The sequence below is a fragment of the Rhinolophus sinicus genome, linkage group LG07 (assembly GCF_036562045.2).
Source record: "Rhinolophus sinicus isolate RSC01 linkage group LG07, ASM3656204v1, whole genome shotgun sequence".
Classification (NCBI taxonomy): domain Eukaryota; kingdom Metazoa; phylum Chordata; class Mammalia; order Chiroptera; family Rhinolophidae; genus Rhinolophus; species Rhinolophus sinicus.
The window spans coordinates 42,951,656-42,977,877 of NC_133757.1; the positions used below are offsets into that span (position 1 = coordinate 42,951,656).

At 36.3% G+C, this 26,222-nt stretch overlaps 1 protein-coding gene and 1 long non-coding RNA gene across 2 annotated transcripts in view; one reads left to right on the plus strand and one right to left on the minus strand.

Moving 5' to 3' along the window:
* The window catches only part of REEP3 (receptor accessory protein 3), an 81,292-nt gene that overhangs the window by 51,457 nt on the left and 3,613 nt on the right, over positions 1-26,222 (plus strand). Inside the window, exons 3-7 of the mRNA XM_019731789.2 lie at positions 6,012-6,088; positions 8,404-8,524; positions 8,702-8,815; positions 18,000-18,147; positions 25,507-25,652. Of these exons, the coding sequence (XP_019587348.1) occupies positions 6,012-6,088; positions 8,404-8,524; positions 8,702-8,815; positions 18,000-18,147; positions 25,507-25,652 (606 nt within the window). The remainder of the gene's footprint in view (positions 1-6,011; positions 6,089-8,403; positions 8,525-8,701; positions 8,816-17,999; positions 18,148-25,506; positions 25,653-26,222) is intronic.
* The window catches only part of LOC141572936 (uncharacterized), a 30,112-nt gene continuing 10,756 nt past the window's right edge, over positions 6,867-26,222 (minus strand). The window contains exon 3 of the long non-coding RNA XR_012498508.1: positions 6,867-6,981. This is a non-coding gene — a long non-coding RNA (uncharacterized LOC141572936). The remainder of the gene's footprint in view (positions 6,982-26,222) is intronic.

A 26,222-nucleotide genomic window follows, 5' to 3' on the forward strand; every position in this document is an offset into this window, starting at 1 on the left:
TATGTGATGTGCCAAAGAGAAATAAGTCAGGATAAAGGAGTTAGGAGAATATTGATATTTTAAACAGAGTGGTCAGGAAAGACATCTCTGATCATTATTTGAGCAAAGACCTGAGGCAGGTGAGAAAACTGTCCACATGGGTAACTGGCGAAGAGCATTTCAGACAAGGAAATGGCATGTATGAGTGAGGCGCTGAGGTGGGAGCAGATCCACACACACAAGGGATAGTAAAAGTGCCACTGTGACTGGAGTAGAACAGAGGAAAGAGGAAGAATAGCAGATGAGGCCAGAGAGGTAGCCGGTGCAATCCATAGGGCCTTCTAGTCCGTGGTAAGAATTCTGATGGGGGCCAGCAAAGGGATTTGAGCAGAGGAACGACATGATTGGGCTTCTCTTTTAAGGAGATACTCTGACTACTATATGCAGAAGAGACCCAAAAAAAAGGCAGAGTGAGCAGTTAGGATGCTATAGGACTAATCCAGGCCTTGAGGTAATGGTCATCTGGGCTAGAGATATCTGTGGAAGTAGTGAGAAGTGATTCCCTTCTGGTTGTTCCAAAGAGCTGACAGGCTGAGGAGTGCTGCGACCTTCTTCCCCTCTGGTGGAGTTTCCCCTCCACGCTCCACATTTTTCTGCCTTGCTTAGGGCTCAGGAGGCTGATCCATGCAAACTACATCATCTCTGGCCTCTCTGGTTTGGCCCATGAGAGGCTCCTACAGAAGATGTGAAGGCAGGATGAGCATAAGGTCAGAGTATTGTTCTCCTGGCTTCCTCCTTGCCCCCACCAGCTGGCTGTGAGTACTTAAGACTGCAGCCCTCCCTTCAGTGACCTGTTCTGCATTCCAGGAAACATTTCCCACCTCTTCCTCCTTCACACCTATGGATAATGCCAGTTCCTGCTGTTGCTGCCTCAAGGGTGAGGTACTATCCTTTATTGATTTTCCTCAGCCTTGCCCCCAACCTTATAAATAGTCAGGTTAGTAAGCTTTCCTTAAATTCTTGTGATCGTGACTCATACTAGAGCTAGAGCATCTAATGTAGTGAAAACAACAGAACATTTTTTTATCACAGTTACTTAACTCATTTTGCTCCCCAGTAAAATAATTAATCTTCAGGACAATGTCATACTTTTGTTTCTTTTCCCATTTGAGTGTTACATGTAATGAGGCCACCTGAGTCCTTAAGAATTATCTCAATTATGTTTGATAATGAAATAATAAAAGTAGGGTGTGTGTATCCATCTTAGAGCTTATAAATATAAGCTTTACCTTGTTGAATAATTCAATTTCCTGGGATCAAAGATTTATGAAAAAATTAGGTACAGCTTCCTTATTATACATTGTTCTCATGAAGATATCTAAATCACAGTTTGTCAATTTTACCAGTTGTTTTTGAACTGGAAAGAAATACTATTTGTTCACACTTTCCCAAGAACATAAATTTTTACCAATAAAGATGATGCCACTAACCTTTTTCCAGTAACTTAAAAAATGGATTGTGATTTATTAAAGTTATCTGTTAAGTTACTTTTATTTGCATGACATTTTAATAGCACTTGTTTATATTTGGTTATATAGCTTCATAAAATTATCAGTGTGATTGTTGTTCTTTTTTATTTTTTGTAAGATTTTTTTATTGGGGAAGGGGTACAGGACTTTATAGGGGAACAGTGTGTATTTCCAGGACTTTTTTCCAAGTCAAGTTGTTGTCCTTTCAATCTTAGTTGTGGAGGGTGCCATTTAGCTTCAAGTTGTTGTCCTTTCAGTCTTAGTTGTGGAGGGCGCAGCTCAGCTCCAGGTCCAGTTGCCGTTGCTAATTGCAGGGGGCGCAGCCCACCATCCCTTACGGGACTCAAGGAATTGAACTGGCAACCTCCTGGTTGAGAGCCCGTGTTCCAACCAACTGAGCCATCAGGGAGGCAGCTCAGCTCAAGGTGCCGTGTTCAATTTTAGTTGCAAGGGGCGCTGCCCACCATCCCTTGCGGGACTCGAGGAATTGAACCGGCAACCTTGTGGTTGAGAGTCCACTGGCCCATGTGGAAATCGAACCGGCAGCCTTCAGAGTTAGGAGCATGGAGCTCTAACCACCTGAGCCACTGGGCCAGCCCTTGTTCTTTTTTTAACCAACTTTTTGGTTTTACTGTTGCATTTTTTTATTGATGTTTTCTGTTGATCTAAAGAATATTTTACCTTAACATATAATTTTTTTATAAAGAGCTAACCACTCAGAATCTTTTATATTTTTTATTATTTATTTATTTATTTATTTATTTGAGGGCATAGCTCACCGTGGCCCATGCGGGGATCTAACCAGCAACCTTGGTGTTATTAGCACCCTGCTCTAACCAACTGAGCTAACTGGTCACCCCACCTTAACATATTTTTAATTGTACTTGTAATTTGGTGATTTGCCCTCTTTCTTTCTTTCTTTCTTTCTTTCTTTCTTTCTTTCTTTCTTTCTTTCTTTCTTTCTTTCTTTTTTTAACTTTTTTTGTATTTTCTGTTTTTCCTTTGGGCAAAACCTTAAACAGTAGGCTGAGCGGCCTTGAGGTATAGTTTTAATAAAAATCTTGCTGAGTAATCATTCGGTGTAAAATCCAGCCAAATCCACTAATGGAAAAAAGTAATCTTTTCAGGGTTAGCTTTCTTTGTGGTTGCTCCCATGAATCTCACACACACACACACACACACACACACACACACACTCATTGAATTCATTTAACTATTGCCTGGATTCAACTATATTTAAGGTCCATATTTCTAATAAGGAGGAAAAAATATCCATAAATTTAAGAGAGCAGATTGTCAAAGAATTTATTCATTGGAGACAAATTAAAACCATGGAGTTTTGCTTATGTAAAATTGTAGCCAATCCTCTCGGAAAATGTCCAGGGATACTCTATTGATTGTATTGTTTGTTGATGTTTTTTAAACTAAAAAGGGATAGCCTCCTTTTTCTTCTTTTTTCTTTTTTTCTTTTTTTTTTTGACATTACTAAATATTCTCACAACCTAAATATATGGTTTGCTTTTTTAGAGGTAAACATCATATGCTTTAAAGCAGTTACTTATTTTGTGAATTTTAAAATTAATTTGATAACTTCATGTGAAAACTAAGTTAAGTACTTCACTTTACTGAAGTGGGAGTGCTTTTGAAATCTCGGGCAGGTGGAACAGCTCTAATCCATTCAGGAACTAGTCTTACAGGGAGTATCACCAGTTACCATCTGTACAGTCCTTTTCACCTTCAGTCAACTCTACTAACAGGCAAATTATGACTCTTTGTGGAGTAATATTTATTGTTGTTTTCCATTTCGGAGATCACAACCATAATTATGAAATAATGAAAATGTGAAATAATGAAAAATATCAAGGCTTTGATTAAATAATTTTATTTTTCTGTGAATTTCCTAAACTTTCTATGAGAGAAACAATTTAAGCCTCCACTTTCCCCAGAAAGAAGGTGACAATGTTTACACTGAAATCCCTTTGATGAGTACAGGAGAGGGAGGGAAAACTGAAAAGACTGGTCTGATGGCAGCCACTTGTTTGAAAAGCTGCCTCCTTAAGGTTTCCAGAGAGACTGTGCCTCCTTCAGCCATTTCCCAGCTCAGTGACCTTGTGCAACTTACTTATTTTGGCCCTTAATAAAATGAAAGGAGTTTACCATAATATTTATTTTCAAACTCTGCCCCATGCAGCGCTAGGGTTTCTTGGAGTCTCCTCCAGAGTCCTATGGGAGGACCAACCAGACCAGTTTCTCTTGTAATTGTTTTACAGTTTTTTTTCAGAAAAGGGTCGTATAGTTCAAAACAGCTTGATCACTTCCCAGGTCCCTTCTAGCTCTATAAAAGTATATTGTTCTGTTTGCAGTCTTTCTTCTTCATTTCTTTTTTTGGGGATAATATCATGAATACAGTTGAAAGGTAAAAGTACTAAATTAGTGTTTGTTGGAAAGGCTAAGTGAATGAACTCATATGAGAGCATCATTTTCCTTTGGAAAAAAAAGGAGTGGGGAGAAAAATACACGTAGAATTTTAGCCCTGGAAAAAAATCCCCATACTGGGAAAAATGCTTGGAATTGGAAGTAGTGAGGGATTTAAGAGAATACATGAAAAGTGAAAAACTGAAGAGAACATTTGTTCTGTTTTTTTGCAACTTGAGACAATAATCTTATAAATTTATAAAATAATTTCCTTGTATTTCAGATATAGATACTGTGCCCTGTTATTTGCTTTGGACAATTTTTTTAAGCTTTCAGAATTCTCTATAAATTAGAATAAATTGGTATTATTCATATTTCACAATACATTACTTCAAAAGTTATTCATGGCTATTTTTAATTGATTTGTTCATGTAAATAGAAAACTGTTAAAGCTACTTGAGTTATAGTTTCATATTGTCTGTGGAATACCCAAACAAGTATCTGTATTAAAACCAAATAGATGTAGAGGGTCCAGAGGAAAAAAAACTAAATAGGTCAATTTTCTAGCTATTTATAAAGACCTATTTTTTTTTCTGTCATCTTACTGGGATGAGAACAAGGGAAGTAATAGTTATTCTTGGACTTCATGTTCAGCAATTCCTCATTTTTTTTCCTCTACATGATATAATTAGTTAATAGCACCAATTCCATAGGCAGCCTGGATTCAAATTCTGGCCAAATGACCCTGAGCAAGTCATACACCTTTCTTTGCCACGGTTTCATTATCTATAGTGGAAATAATTATGTTTCCTACCTCATAATGTTGTAGGGAGTAAGTTAATTATTATATTTGATGCACTTAGTACAGTTCCTAGCCCATAGTTGGTTTGGTTTTGTGTATTATTGTTATATTATTGATCAGAAATGCAGAGATTTTAACCCTTAATGAAACTCCAAGCTACTTGGGAGATAAGAGACTACGTACTCAGGTCAGTGGAAAGGTATAAATTTAGGGGAATGAGTTCAAGAAAAATTAATCTGGCTGCATTCTGTGAAAAAAGATTGGTACAAAGAAACACCAGTCTCAGGCACCAGTTAGGATGCTGTGTTCCCGGCAAGAGGTAAAAACGTCCTGAAGTACTGTATTAATTAGTTCATCAGACTACTGTACCAAAAATAGCATAGACTGGGTTGTTCATGAACAACAGAAAATCATTTCTCACAGTCCTGGAGGCTGAGAAGTCTAAGATGAAGGTGCTGGCAGATGTGGTCTCTGGTGATGAGGACCAGATCCTCCTCACAGATGACTGTTCACAGATGACTGTGTCCTCATGTACCCCAAGAGGAGAGAGAGCTCTCTGGATGGAGTCCCTTTTAGAAGGACACTACTCCCATTCTTGAGGGCTCTACTTTCATGACCTACTCACCTCCCAATAGCCCCACCTCATTTGGGATTAGGATTTTGACAGAGAAATTTTGAGGGGACACAAACATTCAGTCTATTGCAACTATTACTATGGTATTGGAGTATATGGAAAAGAGAGTGTGAGAGGTGATAGCCTTATATGTAGGGGAAGAGGAAGTAGGTGCTAACAGACTTTCAAACTACATGACTAGCATTATGGATATAACAAATCCAGGACTGTTCTTTGGTTTCTGAACAGTAGATATGGAGAAAATAAGGAATGCAAAATTTTAAAAGCTAATAAAGATTAAATGTGGTCATATGTTATACTATATTATTTATGTAATAATTACATAGCTAATAGTCTTCCAAAAGAAGTGTATAGATAAAAATATGGTCTTTTAAAGAACTTTCCTTCAGTTAAGAAAACTATATCCTATTTTTCCAATTCTTTCATTCAGATCCGTGCATTACATTGTATCAGGCCCAGAGATTTGTAATTCTTTGATTCTTGTATCCCAAGACCGGCAATACAGTGATGTGAAAAACTCAAGCATAAAACCTGTTGAAAATTAAACTACTGACTTCTGCATTTGATCCAAATCTAGAAATATAGTATGTAATTGGTAAGAGTTGCAAATAATTTTAGTCCATTATTTCATAAGTATTTTTACTATTTCCAGGTTCGGTGGATGATGTACTGGATTGTTTTTGCTCTCTATACTGTGATTGAAACAGTAGCAGATCAAACAGTTGCTTGGTAAGTTCTAGTATTAAGAAAGGGCCAGACTATAGACTCGTTATCAGGTATCTTGAGTTCTTATCCTGCTCTTGATGTTAGCTAAATGAATTTGATCAAGTTACCTAATTATCAAGTGTCTCATTTTCTTCATCTGGCTTCCCCATAAGAATATTATTTTCCTTATAGTCCCCCCTCAAATAAAGGCAGCTCATTCTTCTCCCCATGTGCCACTCCCTTGTAGTATCTTGGAATAGAGAAACCTGGTTGTCATTATCCTTTTTCCACACTGATGCTTCAGGCTGTTTGTCTTTATGACTCTCTGATTGACTTCTCTTTTGAGGCCCACAGCATTTGGTTTTCGCATTCCCTCCCTGTCCTTAAAACTCTCATCTACATTCAAACTGGATGACATCACCCTCCTGGAGGACACCCACTGACCACCAGCTAGCTCCTTGGCTGCTCTATTCCAAAGAGCAGAGACAAAATTAAAGCATGTTTGTATCCTCAAGGATTTAACATTTTACCAAGAAGCAAATACTTAACAGGACAACTTGAATCTCCCTGTGCTGTATTTCAGTAGTGCATTTACATCTAAACCTTGCCATAACTTGGAGAAGTCCCCCTTTTAAAATCTTTAAACTTATTACCTTGCGAGTAACTTCTGCTCTTGTGCCTTCAGACTAAGTAAGCCCAACAATTCCTCTTTACGTCTTTACCCAGGCTATTAAACGAGCTAAAAAAAATCAGTCAGTTGCTCATATAAGTATCAATTTGAGCCTCACCATTCCTTTGCTTGCTTTTGGTCAGTTGCTGCTTCCATCCCCTCCTGTACCTGTTGCAGACATTTACTGTTCTCTCCTTAAACCAGCTTTCTGACTTTGCTGTTCTTAGCATATTCTCACGTTGGATTGCTAGAAAAAAAAAAAAAGCAATCATCAAACTTAAATATTCTTAACATCCTGCCCTTACTTATGAACTTCTCTGAGCTGTAGCTTCATCTTTCTCTTTATTTTCCTGTTCCAAAGCTCATTCAGTTACCACTATGTTTTTGGTATAGGGGTTTGGAAGAGGATTTTCAATTTTTTGTTTGTTTGTTTTTTAAATGGCAGAAACCATGTTAGGTCTTTTTAAGTTTCAAAGTTCTCTTTTTAAAGACTTCTCATTTTTTTCTGATTGCAAATGTAGCATGCATTATTAAAAACTAAACAATGTAGAAAAAGTTTACCACAAATAATGAGAGTCCGGAAATTCCTCTGATTGCACTGTGGCAGAGAGCCTTTGATTGACTACCAAGTCATTCCTTACTGCCTGATACCTGTCGGCGTCTTCAGAAGAGCCCAGATTTGTTCCATTGTCGGGTATTTTAATGTTTCTTGGACCACAGGATGCTGACCCCCTCCTGCTGTATTAGTTAACTTAGCTTTTGCTGTGGCAACAAACAACCCTAAAAGCACAATGGGTTAGAAAAACAAACATTTATTTCTTGCTCAAGTCTCATGAGGGCGAATGGTCGGCTGCTGCTTTGCTGGGCTTAGCTATTTTAAGTGTCTTTTCTTTTCAGGACCAAGGCCAAAGAAGCACTTGTTCTCGTGACAAAAAGCAAGCGTTTAAAGCAAGAGGTTGAGGGTGGTGGGGTGAGGAGTCAAAGGGCACTTAAGGCCTCTCCTTGCATGTGACATATGTCACACTGGTATTCTGTTTGTGAAAGCAGGTCATATGGTTAAAACCACAGTCATGGCTTGGGGAAGGGTACTCGGCCTACAGGGAAGGCACTGCAAAGTCACATGAAAAAGGGCATGTGGAGCTAACCCCAATTGCCAGTGTACCACAATGGTAATTCCATTCCTCCTTGCAAGTGAACAGTAGGTCTGCAGAGTGCTACAATTCTGGCCAATGAGATTGGAGGGGAAGTTTTCTGGGAGTTCTGAGAAAGATGTGTGTATGGGGTAACACTGTGCACTGGGAGCTTACAAATGTGAGTCCTGATGCTTGGGGGTGTGTCAGGTACTGCCATGGCAATTGGGCTCTGCAGACAGAGCGGGTGTCCCTTATTGCTCTGGTTAAATGCTGCTAATGCCCTCTCTGAACTGCTGTAGTCAGTTGGCAGCTTCCCTGTGCTTGCTTAAACTGAAGGTGTGAATCTCTGTGGGGAGCAGGTTCTTCTTTCATTAACGAGATTAATTTGTTGATTCAAATATAACTGTTTCTCTGATCACTCACTTTTACATTGAGAACTTAATACAGGGACTGAACAGTTTAAAAAGGTTTTTTGTGTTTCCTCATTGTCTGTAGTTTATTTTCACCAGCATTTTTTTCAAAATTTGTCTTGTTAGGTTCCCCTTGTACTATGAACTTAAGATTGCTTTTGTCATATGGCTGCTTTCCCCCTATACGAAAGGAGCAAGTTTAATATATAGAAAATTCCTTCATCCACTTCTGTCTTCAAAGGAAAGGGTAAGATATATATATTATCTCCACAAATCATGTTAGGAATGTATATTATCACGTGCTTTATGCTATAAAATTAGTGAAATGATTATATTATGGGGGAGTCCTATTTTTTGGATTCTTAACACTGTATTGAAATAAAATTAATGTCTATGGGTTTGGGTTGTTTGTTTTTTTTTCCAGGAGATTGATGATTATATTGTACAAGCAAAGGAACGAGGCTATGAGACCATGGTCAACTTTGGGCGACAAGGTTTAAACTTAGCAGCTACTGCTGCTGTCACTGCAGCAGTGAAGGTAATTTTTTATTTACATTTTTTATCCAATGACACATTAAGTCAGCGGCTAAAGTAGAGTGGCTTTCTATTTCAGATCATTATAAAATTTGGCAGAATTTTGCTTTCTGTTTATTTTTATAATACTGGAATAAACAAGTAGATAATTTAGGAGAATTTTAACACATGCTTTCTATAACTACTCAGTATTTTGAAACTCTTCATTGATCACAAAATGAGAGCTAGTTAATAAATAAAAAATACTGGAAAATGTCATTTTGTCATAACTTTCCTACTTTATAACCTTAAAATAGTTTGAGTAAATCACCTTTAGTAAAGATGACCATTCTTTCTTTCTCTGTCTTTGGTGTTCTCTCTCTCGGTGGCAATATCTTGGTAGGATTTCTGGCTTACTTCTGCACTCCTACTTCAACCAATTTGAGGTAACTGATTATTCAAAATAAGGCATGAAAAAATTCTGTTCTTAAAACTTGAGATTTTACTTAGCCAATACTAATGTCATGTGTTGTGTTTTGCAAGCCAAGTTATCAAATGAATGCCTTCTGTGAAAACTTGCTTTGTGGCTTTTGGATTTCTTTGCATGTAGTAATTAGTGTGGTTTATTTTAAATACCATAGCATAATTGATTGATGTTGGTGTATAGTACATGGAAAGAAAACAGGCTTCAGACACAAAAAATGCTGAATGTGACTTTTTAAATAACAATTGGCAATATACTTAACTTCTGTATTCCTTCGTTGCTTCATGAATAAATTGAGAACAATATACCTATCTGTGAGAGTATATATAAAAGCACAGGGCTTGCTAAAATACAGTAGGAGTCCAATAAACATTATATCATGTGTCTCTCTCTCAATTCAAGGGGAAGTTTGAGTTTGTTGCCATTGAGTTAAATTGAGATTAAATAGTATTCTACCTTTAAGCATTTTCAACTTAGCTATCTCAAACTAAAACAACAATGTTATAAAAATAAATATTCTAGTTAAGTGGTCATTTTATATAATAGCAGTGGTGAAGGGATGTAAAATGTCAAATGGAATTCCCAGAATGAGAATTCTCTTTTCAGAGTGATCTTTGGCTCAAGTATTATAATTATTACGATCCACAAGATAAAAAATTTACATTCTATACAAGAAGTGTTACTTTGAGGATTAAATGGAAACTTATTAACTATGCAGCACTAATCACGTAAGATAATTGTATTATTAATGATTATTAATTATCAGCACTTTATTATACTTTGCCTATTATTGGCTTTTGAAGGCTTTTTATTGTATAAATATAAACAGATACTAAAATAGCAAAATTTTCAACTTATTTAAGGACTATTTTCCATTTCAGAAGTAAATTTGCTTTTTATTTCTTAAAAATATGCATTCCTGATTTCCATATTTACTAAAAAAAAGATCACCCAGGAGGCCCAACATTCAACAACTAGGAATTCTACCAAAAGAACAGGTGTTATTATCAAAGAAATAATACAATAATATTTTCCAGAACTGAAGGACATGAATCCCAGATTGAAAGGGCCCACAGAGTAACCAGCACAATGAATTAGAAAAAGACTGACTCTAATCAGACCACTGTCAAGCAAGGTCATTGGAATATTCCAAAACACCAGAGATAAGGAAGGAATTATTAAAGATTCCAAAGATAAAAAGTATGTCACATTCAAATGATCTAGAATCAGAAAGGCATTAATTTCTAAATAGTGACAATGGAAGCTTGAAGATGGAAGGCTATCCATCCATGGAATACCACCCATGATGCTATAATGATTTTCACCCTCAAATTCTGATATGGTCAAGCTCTCAGTTGTATGTCAGCTTAGAATAAATCTTTTATTTATTTATTTTTTAGGCATGCATAGTCACAAAATTTACCTCCTGTGCCTCCTATGTCAGAGTAGATATGCTCTGCCAAAATTAGGGAATAATCCACGAAAAAAGGAAATCCATGGGATCTGGGAGGCAGGGTATCTAACACAGAGTGAGGGGACAGGAATTCCCAGAATGAGCACTACACCGCAAGGCCAGAGTACAACCAGCCAAAATTGGATGTGATGGGCAAAAGGTGCCAGGACAGGTCTCTGAGAAACATATGGAGATCAGAGTATCTGATAGGTTTAATCCTGTGCAGGAATAATACTTAAATCAGTCAGCATGTGCTGTAAATAACCACAAAAAAGTCGCTCTAGATGGCAGCGACTACACTGCAGCTGCACCTCAGCCTTGAGCACCACGAAAAACATAGTGGAGGCAATGTGAAGAGGGAGAGCGCAGGCCAACTAAGCAATGAAATAAGAAGAAAAAGGGATAATTGTAACTCTGGAAAAAGTTACAATATATAGAAAGAAAATATACTAATGAAACATGACTGGGCTCAGCAGTGATTAAAATAGCATTTACTTTATAATCCTGAGAACACTGCCTGTAGATTGGACAACTGTGATTTTGCTCTCTTGGGAGGATGAAGGAAGGAGCAAAGGAGGTAGAAGCGAAATGAAATCCTCATCTGCCATATAGGAAGGTAGAGGGTTTAAAGTGGTTGTTTGCAGGGGGATGGAGAGGAGAAGGGGACCAATTACTGCTTTCTTTTAATAAAATCTAGCGTTACTTGACTTTACAAAATACATGTATTTATTTATACCTGAAAGAAGATGCTTTGAGAATTTTTTGTATTTAAAAGCATCATTCAACACGATTCTATGGTGAAAAACTGAAAATTAAATTTTAACTTGAAAAGTTGTTTAGAAAATATAGATATTTTAGAACATTATTTTTGGAAACAGGAGCATACAAATCCCATTTTTTTCCTCCTCACTTTAGCACTTAAACATAGTTTAATTCTACTACTTTGTGGGACACCTTCCCCTGTATAGTGACTATTCTGTGGGATACTTATTTTATTTTGACTTATGTTTACTACTTCCAAACTCTATGTGGGGTGTCAGAAATCCCCACTATATTATATTAAATGTATTCCCTCTTCATTTATTTTTATTTTACACTTTGCTGCCATCAGTATTTAGCATCCTACATATTCAACATCTATTTATTTAATTCCTACAATATGGCAGTATGTACAGTGAACAAAATGGATATGGTCCCTCACAGGCTACCGTCTAGCTGAATGTCTGTGTTCACTAACTGAAAAGTTTGTCTCATCATTGGCTGCTAAGAGTCTCCCCTTAACCCTCCATTATCAAAATAAGCATTATCTCACAGAAATACTTGTCTGTAGAAAGGCTTTTAAAAGCAAGCCTATACCTATATTTCTCTGTCTTTTTTCTTTGTGATTGTTTTTATTTATGTACCAGGAGTGCCAAAAAATGTATATACATCTTAACAGATGTTAAAACTTTGGTCAATGTTGCTCAAACACAAGTTCACCGTAAGTAGAAGTGTCTGGACGCTGATGGTACCCACTTTGAACACCTCTTGTAATTGCAGAAGTGACTTGTATTCATCTTTTGTTACTGGCATATATTAATACAGGTTTTTCCTTTCTTAAAATGTGTGTATACATTGTTTTGGCACCCTCTGTATTTAACAACTTAGAACCACCTCCCCACTTCAAAGACAGACAACAAAACATAAAAATCATCTAAGTTACCACTGCAACAAACAAACACATACGTATCCTATAATTTGAATTCATTTTGAACTTTCCCTTCTTTTTTGTGATGTCGTGACCCTGTTGTTGTCAAGATGATCCGATGTGATCTTGCCGTTCTCAGCATGAGCACAGGATGGTTGACGTCAGCCATCCTGGATGTTATTCATTAGAAATACTCGTTAAATATGCTGAACATAACATAATGTTAACTAATATGTATTTGCCACAGGTTGTACTGTGCCTGTTTTAAAGTAGGTGACATTAGTTGCATCTCTGGAGATGTCAAAGAAAGGCACTGTGATGGAAGAAGCACTGAACCAGACACTTCATACCGAGGAATAAATTGAAACTGAAATAGGAAATAGGTCAAGTTTGAGGAGAAGCTGGAAGAGAGCCAGTAGCAAGCCATGAGAATTATTTAAAATTTTTTACAATAAGTAGTTTGTTAAAAATATCTTTCAGGCTAAAACTAATTGGACTCTTGATGTGACCTTCAAAAATTGGTAATGCCCCTGACTAGATTTCCCAGGTTGAACCGCCTGAGCATGTTAAAGATGAAAATAAGAATCTAACAAGAACCTTTATTACACCGTAAAGCAATTTTCTGAAACTGTTACTCAGTTCTATGACCTCATTACCAGGCATCTGTTCACAAGGTCAGTGTGCAAGTTTATTTTGGCTGAGCAAAGCATAAACACATGAAGGACCTTCAAGGATTTTGCTGAGGATGTTCAACATTGCATAGCTTTTCACATGAGAAATGCAGGTGGCTTTTGTGCCGACGAGCAACACTACTGCCAAACGAAGGACAGGTGAAGAAAAGGACCGTTAGTTATATTAACCATCTCTTAGAATTTTTGTCTGGCAGCCTTTTCTTGGTGAATTCTGCAGCAGATATTATTTTAAAAATCAATTTTCACAGAAATTAAAGCCTTACAGGTAAAATTGATGAACTCTAACTGACTTGAAATAGCTATTGATTAAGTCAAAAATCCTGACATCTTGCTGTCTGTTTTAGTGGCTTTTGTTTGTGAAAGGATTTGAGGAGATCTAGCCGCTTAGTATCATCTATTTATAAGAGAAAACAGTTGTTCAGACAGTGGAAAAGAAAGGTCATACTATTTTCCTATTATCTAGGAAACATAATGTTATAATGAGCATTGAATTCTATACCAGTCAAATTAGCTGCTTTTTTTTTTTTTTTTAAAGCGCAGATCCTGCCATGAATTAGCCATGAGAGTTTGGGCAAATCATCTTCACTGAGCTCACTAAGTATAATTCTCTTAACTGTAAAACAAAGGGGTGAAACTTGACTTCTAAAACCCCTCATATCTCTTAAGAGTGGTTCTCAGTGGAGTTGATTTTGCCATCTAAGGGACATTTGGCAATGTCTGGAGACATTTTGGGTTGTCACAATTGAGGGAGGGGGTGCTGCTACTGGCATCTGGTGATAGAGGCCAGGGATGCTAGTTAATGTCCGACAATGCACAGGACAGTTTCCCCCACAACAAAAACTTATCCAGCCCAAAATAACAGTAGTGCTGATGTTGAGAAACCCTGCTCTAAAAGTGTGATGAGTCAGAAAAACCTCAAAGGGTATGTAATTATGTACAGGTAGTTTTGGTGGTAGCTAATGAATAATCTTTCTTTTGTATATTTTTCTGTTACAAATGTTCTTTGATAAATATATATTGCTTTCATCTTCAAAACACTAAAATACAGTATTCACTTATGTAAATGCAGTCAGTTCTATTCTACGCTTGATCAGATTAGTTGTTGAATGTCCACAGGGAAAAGAGATTTCCCTAAAACCTGGGAACTAGCTTTATCTGCAATTATAATGTAATATGTCAAGGATCAACAGAAATAGAGCTTAATGGTTCTTTTTATTAAACAGTATAGTAAGACTTATTCTGCAACAGATTGTTTATATGCTTGTAAGATTATAAAGCATTACTGATTATGTTCCTAAATTCTTAGTAAAAAACATGAATAGGTTGAAGGTTTTAAACAAAGATGCTGAAAAGCACAGTACATTCCCCTTATTTAACACAAAATAGAGTAATTTTAATGTACTGTTTAACCAGGAAATGAAGTTACTTCAACAAAGGCAGAATTGTTTGGGTATAAAAAAAGTAGAATTACCGTGTTTCCCCAAAAATAAGACCAGGTCTTATATTAATTTTTGCTCCATTAGGGCCTATTTTCAGAGGATGTCTTAGTTTTTCATGTACAACAATCTACATTTATTCAGTTACAGTCATGGCATCTTCTTCTGGAACATCGTCATAACGTACGGTACTAAATCATCGTCATAATGTCCATCTGGCTGAGATCTGAACTGGAGCTTATTTTGGGGGAAACACGGTAGTCGTGCATACAGGGTTTCTTTTTACAAATGCCAACCATGAACCTGGATACTTGAGTAGACATTCAGATGTCCTAGTGCCCTTGGATGTAAATGAGCTCTGTGTGGGGACAGCTCAGAGAGCTGGTTCTCAGCTGACGAATCCTTCCCAGAGTTTCACTGGGCTAGAGCTAGGCCCAGCCCTTCCACCCAGTCAGCCCGTTTGGTGTTCTCAGTTTCTTAAAGGGATGTTCTGGGCCCATCCAAATTCAAACCCTGAGAACTTTGAGCCATTAAAGGGTTTAAGAACACTTCTGCAATGGTGATCAATTTTCATGTGAAATATTCTACAGAATACTTCTTAATTACTTTGACTTTTACATTCTTATCATAATCTTTCTGTTACTTCCTCCTTGATTTTTAGGACCAATTCAACATACACAGTGTACATATAATTCTGCAGAGAATAGTATGTAAAATGCTGGGATATAACATATCCTTATGGATGGTAACTCTCTTCCTCCTTATCAAGTAAAGCTGCTGTTTCCACACATACTTTCCTCCTCAATTAGAACCTTTCTTCATTTTTCTTATACTTTTGGCTTAATATTATATAAACCAAATAGAAGAAAATAAACAAAGCATTATTACTTTAAACAAAACCTCAATATCTTTTAATGTTGTTGACAAGTTTAACTATAATGCCCTACTTGTACCCTCAAAGTAGAGAAACAGTTTTTCTTTTAATAATCAGAGTAAGGGATTATATATAGGAAAAGTGAGTTGGAAACAGACATTTTTATTATGCATCGTGTTACAATTAAAACTTCACTGTGCCATCTAGTACTGATTTTGTAATATTAAAGAAATTGTTGGAAAAAATTACCCATCCCATCTGCGTAAACATTATACTGGTTTCATTTTTGCATTTTTTTTCTTGTCTACGTATAACCATATTGTATACTTGTAGTCATATTATACATACGATTTAGAATTCTGAGGTAGAGGGTAGGTATTGCCATGTAGCATTTTATTAATATTACAAACATAATTCCTTTATTAGTGGACTTCTTGTCCAAGAGCTTAAAATCTGTGCTGTAAATAGATCACCCAGATACATCAGGGTTGGTCCTTGCTCACCTTTAATTTAAACCTGAAACAAACCTCTCTTATGGATGGTGTAATCTGCCATGTAGATACCCATGACCATACCGGTAGTTTGTTACTTAACCTTGCTATGTAAACACCAATGTTATTAAAACAAGTTATTGTCTATGGAGAACTCCCTAGCAGTCAAGAGTAATGAAAAAGAAGAGGCATAAAAAGAGTATTTAGTTTAATTTTACATGCTTAGTATCAGTACTACATGTACTTTAGGAGAATAGAAGAAGCCTAAGATTTGTCCATCTCATCCTGTTTCTTAAAATCTTGCTCTGGAAGCAAAATATACACAGCACAACAATAGAACTAACAGTAATGTGTGAGTTCATTTGTGAGGTATGCCCTAAGGAATTAGCTGATTATACTTGTTAAAGATACCAAAGTTTGTAGATGATACAAAGTTGGACTGATTCAATGGCACTTGGACTCATTTGCATTCTGAGATGTACTTTGAGTGGGAGGGTTTGGGGAGTTAATAGCCAGCCTTGAAAATTGTACCTTAGTCTAGTAGAGGGTATCATGGATGTATATGCCATTTATCATTTATCTCTCTGTAGGTGAAAAGAATTTCTGAGAAATACAAAGGTGAGATAAAGAAAATGAAAAAAAAAAAGACAGTTCTGAGAAAACAAGGCATTTGTTTTTTCAGATGAGCACTGGTCACTTCCTTTTAGTGTGTCTCTGAAGTCTTCTGTCACCCATCTGTTTAACAAGTAAATGATACCTGATAAAGAGGAAGAAAGCATAATGAATTAAACCATGCCAAGAATGTTTAAAGATGTGTGAAACCCAGTTATTTTTATTCATGATATAAACCCTTTAATTAAGGAATTCCTTTTCACAGTTAAAAAAGATATGATAGGAGTACAAAGCTTAAGTGGGGTAATGGCATTTGGTTTCAACACAGCATATCACTAACTCAGAGTAGCTGAATCAAGACTCATGAATCAAGACCTATTTCTTCAGGGTAGAATACATGTTAGCAGCAATGTTCGAATGTTTGTAATGCTGTAGGCTTTGCGATTTAGAGGTAAACCATTATGGATGAGTTTCTATGGTAACTTTATAACTAGAGGCAATCATAAATTGGCATGTGTGAGAAGAAGAAATAAGTGTTAAAAACATTAGAATAGTTTTTAATACAGCTATAAATAAGAAATGAGTCATCTGTATGCTATGCAAATTTTCTAAGTGAGTAAATTTAGGAATTATTTTTTTCTCTTTATAACGCTTTATACCTTGAGAGGAAATCTAATTATGTCTGAAAAGTTCAGAAATGGCCCTTTCAAAGCTGTGCAGTGATGAAAATCATTGAGCTTTCTCCAGTGATAGCAATGTTCTGTGTCTGCATTGTCCAGTACAGTAGCCACTGAAATGTGGCTAATGCATTTAAAGAACTGATTTCTTAGTTTATTTAATTTTAGTTAATTTAAATTCAAATACCCACATATGCTCAGTCTACCATATTGTAAAAGCTTTAATATGACTTAGTAGTAATAGTAGCTGTGCCTTGCCAGATAGTGAATTTATTAACTGAATATTGTTTTGTATCCAAGATTCTTTGGCTCTTCAGTGTATTTACGCTGTTCTAGGTAGAGTCATTACCACTCCTGGCTTAGTTTAGCTTAAAACAGTCTCTCTTTTACATTAAAAAGTTCTTCTTAAATCATAAACTTAAGCCCCAAGTGCCAGTTTTAGGAGAGACCAAAATTATGTGTGCTGTTTACTCTGAGGGTAAACTCATCGTACACTTTTTACACTTGAAAATTAAATATAAAGCTGAAATGTTTGGGGGTGGAATGTACTCGTGTCTATGACTCACTTTGAAATGCATTAAAAATGGTTTGAGGGATGGATCAATGGTATATATGTGATAAAGAAAATATAGCAAAATGTAAATGACTATAAGTGTCTACTATATAATTCTGAAAGTTTCATAATGAAATGAATAAGCTTCATGACCGAATGTTGGGGGAAAGTTCAGTAGAAGCGTATTAAATGTTTTAAAGTGTATTTTTTTTTTTTTTTTTTTTGGATCTATCACTTCTCTGTTAAATAGAGCCAAGGGGCAATAACGGAGCGGTTACGGAGTTTCAGTATGCACGATCTAACAGCTATCCAAGGGGATGAGCATGTGGGACAAAGACCATACCAGCCTCTGCCAGAAACAAAAAAGAAAAGCAAGCCAGCCTCCAGTGAATCATCAGGTGTGCTTGTTTGTTTTAATATATTATTTTTCACAAGTGAGATTTTTGAGTCAAGATGGGTACCTGATAACTGATTTGGTAGACAAAATTTACTTTTAAGCTTATATTTTTGAGTTTCACACTTAACTGTAGTTCTTTTTCTCTAAGTTTTCTCTAGATAAAGTTAGTGCTTGCCTTTTGTTGACTCTGGAGAATAATCCAAGTAAGAAAGTAGCGATAGCTTTTTGTGCTGTCATGAATTTTTAGAAGCAGTGGGTGTGGTTCCCATCACCTCCCCACCACCAGTACTAGTTCTGACCTGTGGTCAACACTCTTTCTACTTCAACTATGTAGTGACATCTAAGTAGTTTTATAGTTAGACATTCTTTACTATAAGTGCTGTGAACAAATACGGATATTAACTCACAAGATAAAAAGTTTTAAGTGGGTGACAAAAGGTGACTCATTTTGAAAATAGGATTACTCCAATGGAAAATGTGTTGAAATTGCATGTATTCCAGTTCAAGAGCTAACTTGTAGGTATATTCTAACGTAAGTCATGAGCGTGTCATAATTGATGGGTTCTAAATGTCAATAAATAACTCTTAGACATAGACACATAAGTAAAAAGACATAGTTCCTTAGTTATTTTATCACATATAAGAAAGTTTAAGACTTAACTGAGAACTAAGATCTTCAGGATATGTCTTATTAATGTGTTATTAAGTCCATAAGGTACAAGGCTACTTGATCTTTGTTTTTAGCTGAAAGTTTTCTTTTGAGGGAAATTGAAAAGCATCCCTTATAATTAAAACCAATTTGAAACATAAAAATAGCAATCCCTTCTTATAGAGGAAAAAATAGTGAACTTTCTTGATTCTAAGTTCTCCCTAGAATGAATAACTTTACAAAAATTGGTAGCTATTATCTAAGAGATACTAATTAAGCATGGGCCATGGATTAAAGTAGTAATATCTTTAAGAATGAGGAACCACTGAACTTTGAACCATCATTCTTAATACATAAATAATGTAAAAGTAGTTCTTAATATAGGCATTTTTTAAATGTGCATTTAAAAATTAGGTATACTAATTGTGATTATGGGGGTCTGCTGTATGTATTTTGTTGATTTGGACCATTTATCTGAGTCCTTTATCAGCAGTTTATTCATAATTATACCTTTCAATTGGTTAACAATTATATTCCAATTATGAAATGAAAACAGGATTATAAATAGGAAAATCCTTAACACTATTATTATGGTATTCATCTATTTAAAATGGTGTGACTAAACTATTTTAAGATAGGAGGTACTATTTCTTTTGTTAAAGTTCAAGACATGGAATTAAAATAACTGAAGATTTATAAAAATATGAAGTGGAAGCAGTACAAGAAAGTACTTGTTCAGTTATGAAATTAAAATTGTAATAAGCATTGCTCTGCCAAGCTTTCCTACAGAATAGTATATATTCTGAGCTTTTCATAAGAAAAAACTTTAAACTTTTTCTCTTGACAATATTTTTAATTAAGTAGTATGTTTCCAGGAGAGGTATAGGTGAAAAGAAGATAATAATAGGGTAGAGATAGACACAAGTCCAGATATACATGAAAATTTATAAAATGAGAACTGGAGCCTTTCCGATTGGTAGGGAAAAGGCAGGTTAATAAGTGGTGCTAGGATAACTTCTAGCCTTAGAAGGTGGGATAGGGAATGAAGTTATACCTCTACCTCAAATCTTCGATCAAAATAATTCTTTTTGTTTTAAGATTTTTTTTTTCTATTGGGGAACAATGTGTTTTTCCAAGACCTATCAGCTCTAAGTCAAGTCATTGTTTTTAATCTAGTTGTGTAGGATGCAGCTCACTGGCCTATGTGGGAATTGAACTGGTGACCCTGGTGTTATGAGCACTGCACTTTAACCACTGAGCCAACTGACCACCCACAAAATAATTCATAAAAGATTAAGACTGAAATGTAAGAAATTAAACAATATAGTAGTAAATTCCTGTGTATATTTTTATTCTCCTACAGCAGATCAAACTTTTTAAGCATGACATCAAAACCAGAAAACAAAGGCAAAGTTTGAGAGATTTTTCTATATTAAAAAAAACAACAAAATGTAAAACTACCATATAAGGGGAAAAAGAAACTCCACAGATAAAAAACGGCAAACTACAAACTACAAGAAATAGTCTCATTATATGTTATAGGCAAAGGGTTCAGATTTTAACAATCTACAAACCCTTACAAGCCAATTGTCAATTCTGCCAAAGACTACAGCTGACCAGTTAATACATGAAAAAGATGTTTAGCCTCATAGTCAAAGAAGTAATAAATTAAAATAGTAACAATAGTAATTTTTGCTCACTAGATTGGCAAAAAAATTTTTTTAATTAATAGTGCTCTGTGTTGGTAACTGTTCTAGCTGTCTGTTGCTGTGTAATAAACGAGTTCCAAACAGTGGTTTAAAAAAATCACAGTTATTTCTGTATTTTGCTCATGAATCTGGGGATGACTGGGCTCGGTGAGGCAGTTCTTGCTCTTGGTCTTATGCAGCTACAGTCAGACAGCAGCTGGGGCTGGAGTCAGTCTCAAAGCCTTCTTCACTCATGTCTGGTGTTTGAGCTAGAAAAATTCAAACAACTGGTGGCTAAAACAGTTGGGACTTCTTCGGCATCTCTCTCTCTCTGTGTCTCTATGTGGTCTCTAAGGGTCACTGGACTTCTCAGCTAGCAGCTGAAGGCTCCCAGAGCCAGGGTCCCGAGAGAAAGAGGTAAAGTTATGGAGCATCATTTCCACCCTATGGCAGTTTGTGAAGGCGGGTACCTATGAAGGCCTTCTAGATTTAAGGGAAGGAGAAAAGTGTCAGAATTTGTGGACATGTTTCAAAACCACCACAGTAAGCATGTTCGGAAACAGTCTCATATACTTTCTATGAGAGTTTAAAGTGGAATAATCCTTTTGGATGAGAATCTGGCAATAATTATCAGAATATATTCTCTTTAACGCAGCAAGAAACTTCTAGGAATATATCATAAAAAAATAATCAGCCAAGTGTTCAAAGATACATGTACAGGAATGTTCATCTAGTTTATAGGAACAAAATATTGCAACAAACCAAATGCCTAGGAGAAATGATAAAGCAAAAGGAAGGTGGTTTATCAGCCCTGAAAAATAATGATGTTCGTCTATACTTACTGACATAACCAGATTGTGGGGGAATGAATGATAATAATAAAATATTATGTGTGTTATCATCATACACTACAGAGGCATAATAGATAAAACGATTAATATATGTAAAGTTATTTTTCAAATGTATATATATAGTTGAGAGTCTGGAAGGATATTACTAATGATAAGTGTTTAGCTCTGAGTAGTAGGATTTTAGTGTGTTTTTTGTTTTAAATGAACCTATTACTCAATCAGAAATAAAGCAACAGTACTCTTCCTTTTGAAAAATAATTAAGGTACTCATTTTTTTTTATCATGACTACTTTTCTATTTCATTTACTTCCAAGATTAATAAGTTTTTAAGAGTAGAAATTACATTCACATTGCAAGGCCTATTGTCTGCTTTATATGAACAATACAATTACCTCAGAAGCTCTGACTGTTTTCACAAGCAAATATGTGGTAAAGTGGGTCCCTTTTGAAAACTCATCATGGCCTCCTCTGAGCAGCTTGAAGTTGATCAAGAGAAGTCAATTGTCATCCCAATGATCTTCAATTAAAAAAAAAACACACAGAGAAGTCCTGCTTTGATGACATTATTCAAATCTGTATGTTGTCACTATCAGAAAAGAAGAGCTCCTCCATATGCTTTTTTGTAGGAAAAGGTATACCTTCAACACAATGTTCACATCTCTTGAAAGAACATCACACTTTGATCAGGGAAATATTTTTCCTGAAAAGAACCTTCTGCTCCCATATTAAAAGTGGTTCGATGTTCAGTTTCAATATCAGTGCATAAAGAGATTATTCATTTTTTGTTTTACATATTTAATCCTTCAGATGACTATGCAGATTAAGTATTCTATCCTTATTTTGTAGATAAATGGAAACTTGAGATTAAATTACATCTTAAAAGCTACATGCTCAATGACAGAAATGCTATTTCCAAGGTTCCTAAGCTAATTCTTACTCTTTTCTCTTTTTAATTTTAATTTATAAAGAGTCTACCCGTAGTGAGACAGTTGGGCTGGACCCTTGAATTTAAATAATTTGAGCAGGAAGGGACTTTAGAGATGCTTTAGTCAAAGATGGCAAATAGATGACAGGCCTACTCCCCAGTCCTATGCCCTTGGTGGCAGACATTGCTCAGGCCACTTCTCATGCTGGCTCAGAATCCACTACACATAGTGCCCCAGAGAGCTCAACTGGTTCACAGTCGGCATTGGCTGAGAAACCTATTCATCATCTCTCATCTATCTCACCACCTAATCAGATAAGAAAACATACTCATAACTTGGATAACTTTGACTAATACTGTCCACCATCACAGCAGAATTTTCATACATACTCATTTCCAGGTATTAAGTGGAATAGAAACTGCGTATTTTAGTGAGGATATTTGACTCGACTACTCTGTTTTTGATGCAGGGGTTGGTTTACTAAGTTGTGGAGTTAAATTTATTGATTTCACCTCTGAATAGATCCCAGATTTGGTACTTTCTCTGTCCTCACTCCTTGGACTTCGTCATTTCTGACCTGCCATACTACAATAACCCCCCTGCTTGCAGTCTCATCCACTTCTGATTCATTCTCCAAAGTGCAAGAAGAAGCCTCTAAAGAACCCAAATCTAATCATGTCATCTTCTGCTTACTGGCCCCCCATTGCTCTCTGATGAAGTCCAAACTCAGTGGCATGTGGTCTGTTAGCTTCCCAGCCCTGTTCTCCCACTGCATCATGGGCTGGCTATATAGATTCATGAGCCTTTCAGGATTTGGCTTAGTCACAGCTTCCAGAGTCTTCTCTCATGACCCACTTCCGCCCACCCCCCAGGCTGAGTTAATTCTCTTACTGTTTGCTCCCATAGCACCTTGTCATTATCTTCTAGATATAGCATCTATTATAGGATTGTAATGTCCAGTAGAGTCTGTTTGTCCTATTGGACTGTTAAGTTTCTTAGGAAAATGATAGCTGTCTCATTTTCATGACTATCCCCGTAAGTTAGTACACTGCCTCACACACAGTAAAATTTTAAAAATACTTGTGGATTAATGAATCGAGCCATCACTTTTCCTGAAACCATAATTAGAAAGCTAATGAGACTTTTTAACTGAAATTAGGAAACACAGAAATAAGATTTATACTATATAATCATCTTTTGAATGAAATTCCAATTCCTCATCATATAAAATGAGAGGCAATTAAAATAGCAAGAGCCATGTTTGTTGCACTGTAGTCTTAGGCTTCATCTGTGGCCTTAGAGAACTTTCTGGTCACAGTTGCTTCCTTTCTGACTCTCTCCTTGATTCCTCATTCTCTGTTTCACCTTAGTTTCATTATATTGGGGTCAGGAATATTGTATAAGCAACAGCAATAGAGAAAAATCTAGAAATGACACCCTAAAAAGATTTTTTCTGATTTATTTTCCCTAATTATAGAAGTAAATACAATTTTGAAAATAAAAATTTGGCAAAGTAAAGAAAAAGGAAAAAGGAATTTTAAATCACCTAAAAGCCTACTTCCAAGACATGCAATCATTTCATTTTTCATGTTTTTCCTTTGTTTCTATATGTACATATTTTTCCCCACTTCATACTGCACAGGAGCGTTTTCCCAAGACTGCTAATCCCATCCGCTCCCCGGCCACACTGGCCTGACAGTTCTTCCCAGCCGTTGTGCTCCCTTCTGCCCTAGGGTCTTTGCACATGCTATCCCTTCTCCTTAGGACACTTCCTTGAGCTATTGCAGGAAAACAAAGGATCTTGGCCTGAGTACTCAGTTTCTACTCCCGAATCCTTCCTAATTTCTAGCCTAGAAGTCTGGCAACATAAAATTGTACTAGCTTAGTATACAGAGATATTTACTGAATTATGTACTTGCTTATTATACAAAGATGTTTACCTTATTCTGAGACTAAGAAGCTTATTAACAGCCCTTCGTGGTTTACTTAGTGAGTCTCATGTTATTCATGGCCTGGGAGAGCAGATTAATAAATATTTATTTAGTATATTTTTCTTCACATGTAAGAAGCCCATCCCTTGCTCCCTCTGAGCCTAGAAAACCTGCTACTTTTTTCTCACCTTAAGATTGAAGTCTTTATGTTCCTTATCTTTACTAAGGGAGAATTTGAAACTTAACAGGGCGTTGTAAGGCCCTGTCTTTATAACCTGCCTAGTACTCTGGTTGCCTTAGACTTGGGCCCCTCTCTTGCTCCATCCATGCAGTGATTTTCAAAGTGTGGGCCCTGGACCAGTAGCATAAGCATCACCTGGGAACTTGTTAGAAATGTAGATAGAGTTCACCCCAGGCCCAGCAACCTGCATATTAACTACTAACACGTTTTCCAGGTAACTCTTAATAATGTGCTGAAGTTTGAGAACCTCTTCAAGAATAGAAGTGTTCTTGTCCCTGAATCCCAGTGTCAGGATGCTCTTAGCTTCCTGACAATAACCAGCCTGACTGCCTGGATGTTTGCTATTGGCCAATGTTAAGTCTTTGTAGCTACGCATAGCAGCCTGTTAGCACGCCCCCACAATCTCTTCCTGCCTTTCCTGATGCTGGCTATTTTCTTTAACTATTATCTGTCATCATAGCCTGTGTGATGTTTCTAATTACTGTAGCCTGTCTGGCTGTGTTTTATCTCAGCAGCTGCAACAGGGTTGGTTTAACATCTCTATCACCTGCCCCCAGTGGACTTGTCCAAAATTCTAGCCCCTTTGGGTCTTACATGACTCCTTAATTTCACCCTACCATTCCCAGTCTTGACAAAAAGTTGGACACGGGTGGGGAAACCCTTAATTCCTAATTAAAGTCAAAGGTGCAAATGAAACTAAACATACTTGCTTAGGTTATGTAGAATTTATGAAAAGGAGAAAGGGAGGGAAGAGACTTTTCACTATATATTCTTTGATTTTTCAACAAGATAAATGCGTTACCTCCCCCCAAAATAAATTATTTTGAAAAAATGCATAGTGAAAATAGGAATGGTCAGGGAAAGCTTCCTGGAAGAAATCGGTTATGAGCTTCATATAGAATACTTCAGTGCGCAAAGATTAATGATGGAGGGTGGGGAGGCACATTCCAGACGAGAAAGGGAGAGGAGTAATCTGGCAAATGCAGACCATGCAGAGAACTGCAAATAGAGTTAAGAGGCGGTACTGACTGGTATCTTTTTACCAAAACATGCCGGTTTTGTCGACTCATTTAGGTTATGGAATTTCACTGAAAGACGGAGATGAGAAAACAGATGAAGAAGCAGAAGGGCCATATTCAGATGATGAGATGTTAACACACAAAGGCCTTCGAAGATCGCAAAGCATGAGATCTGTGAAAACCGTGAAAGGCCGCAAAGAGGTTAGTCAATTATAGAATTGTTTCCCTAATGATTAGTATTAAGGGATTTCCCTGCTGCATGATCATTCAGAATATTAGTGATCCATAAATGAAGGATTGGAATGGTAGAGCCACAGTTATATTTAAAATTCTTTACTGAGATCAGATGTACTAGGATCTATGGAAGTTTAGAAAGCGGTAAATTCCTAGTCTTCCACTATAAGTAGAAAATGGTATTCAAACGTAGCACATCAGATGGTTGTCATGAATACCCAGTGCCATCCCTACACATAAGCAAAAAAAGCAACTAACAAAATTAACTACATACTTTTGCTTTGAACCAAACCTACTATTTAATGAGGATTTAATAGTAAAAGTTTATCTATAATTACATATTGTCTTTGTGCCCAGAAAGCAGTGAAGGAGTCCAGGGAATGGCCTTCGGTTATTGTGAGCAATGTTCATTGACATTTGCCAAGCAAAGCATAAATAATACCAGTTAATGTTTTTGTTATGAGTGATAATAATCTGCAGCATATTCAATATAGAACCAACTATATTTTTTTAGTACATACGTATTGTCGTCTTTTG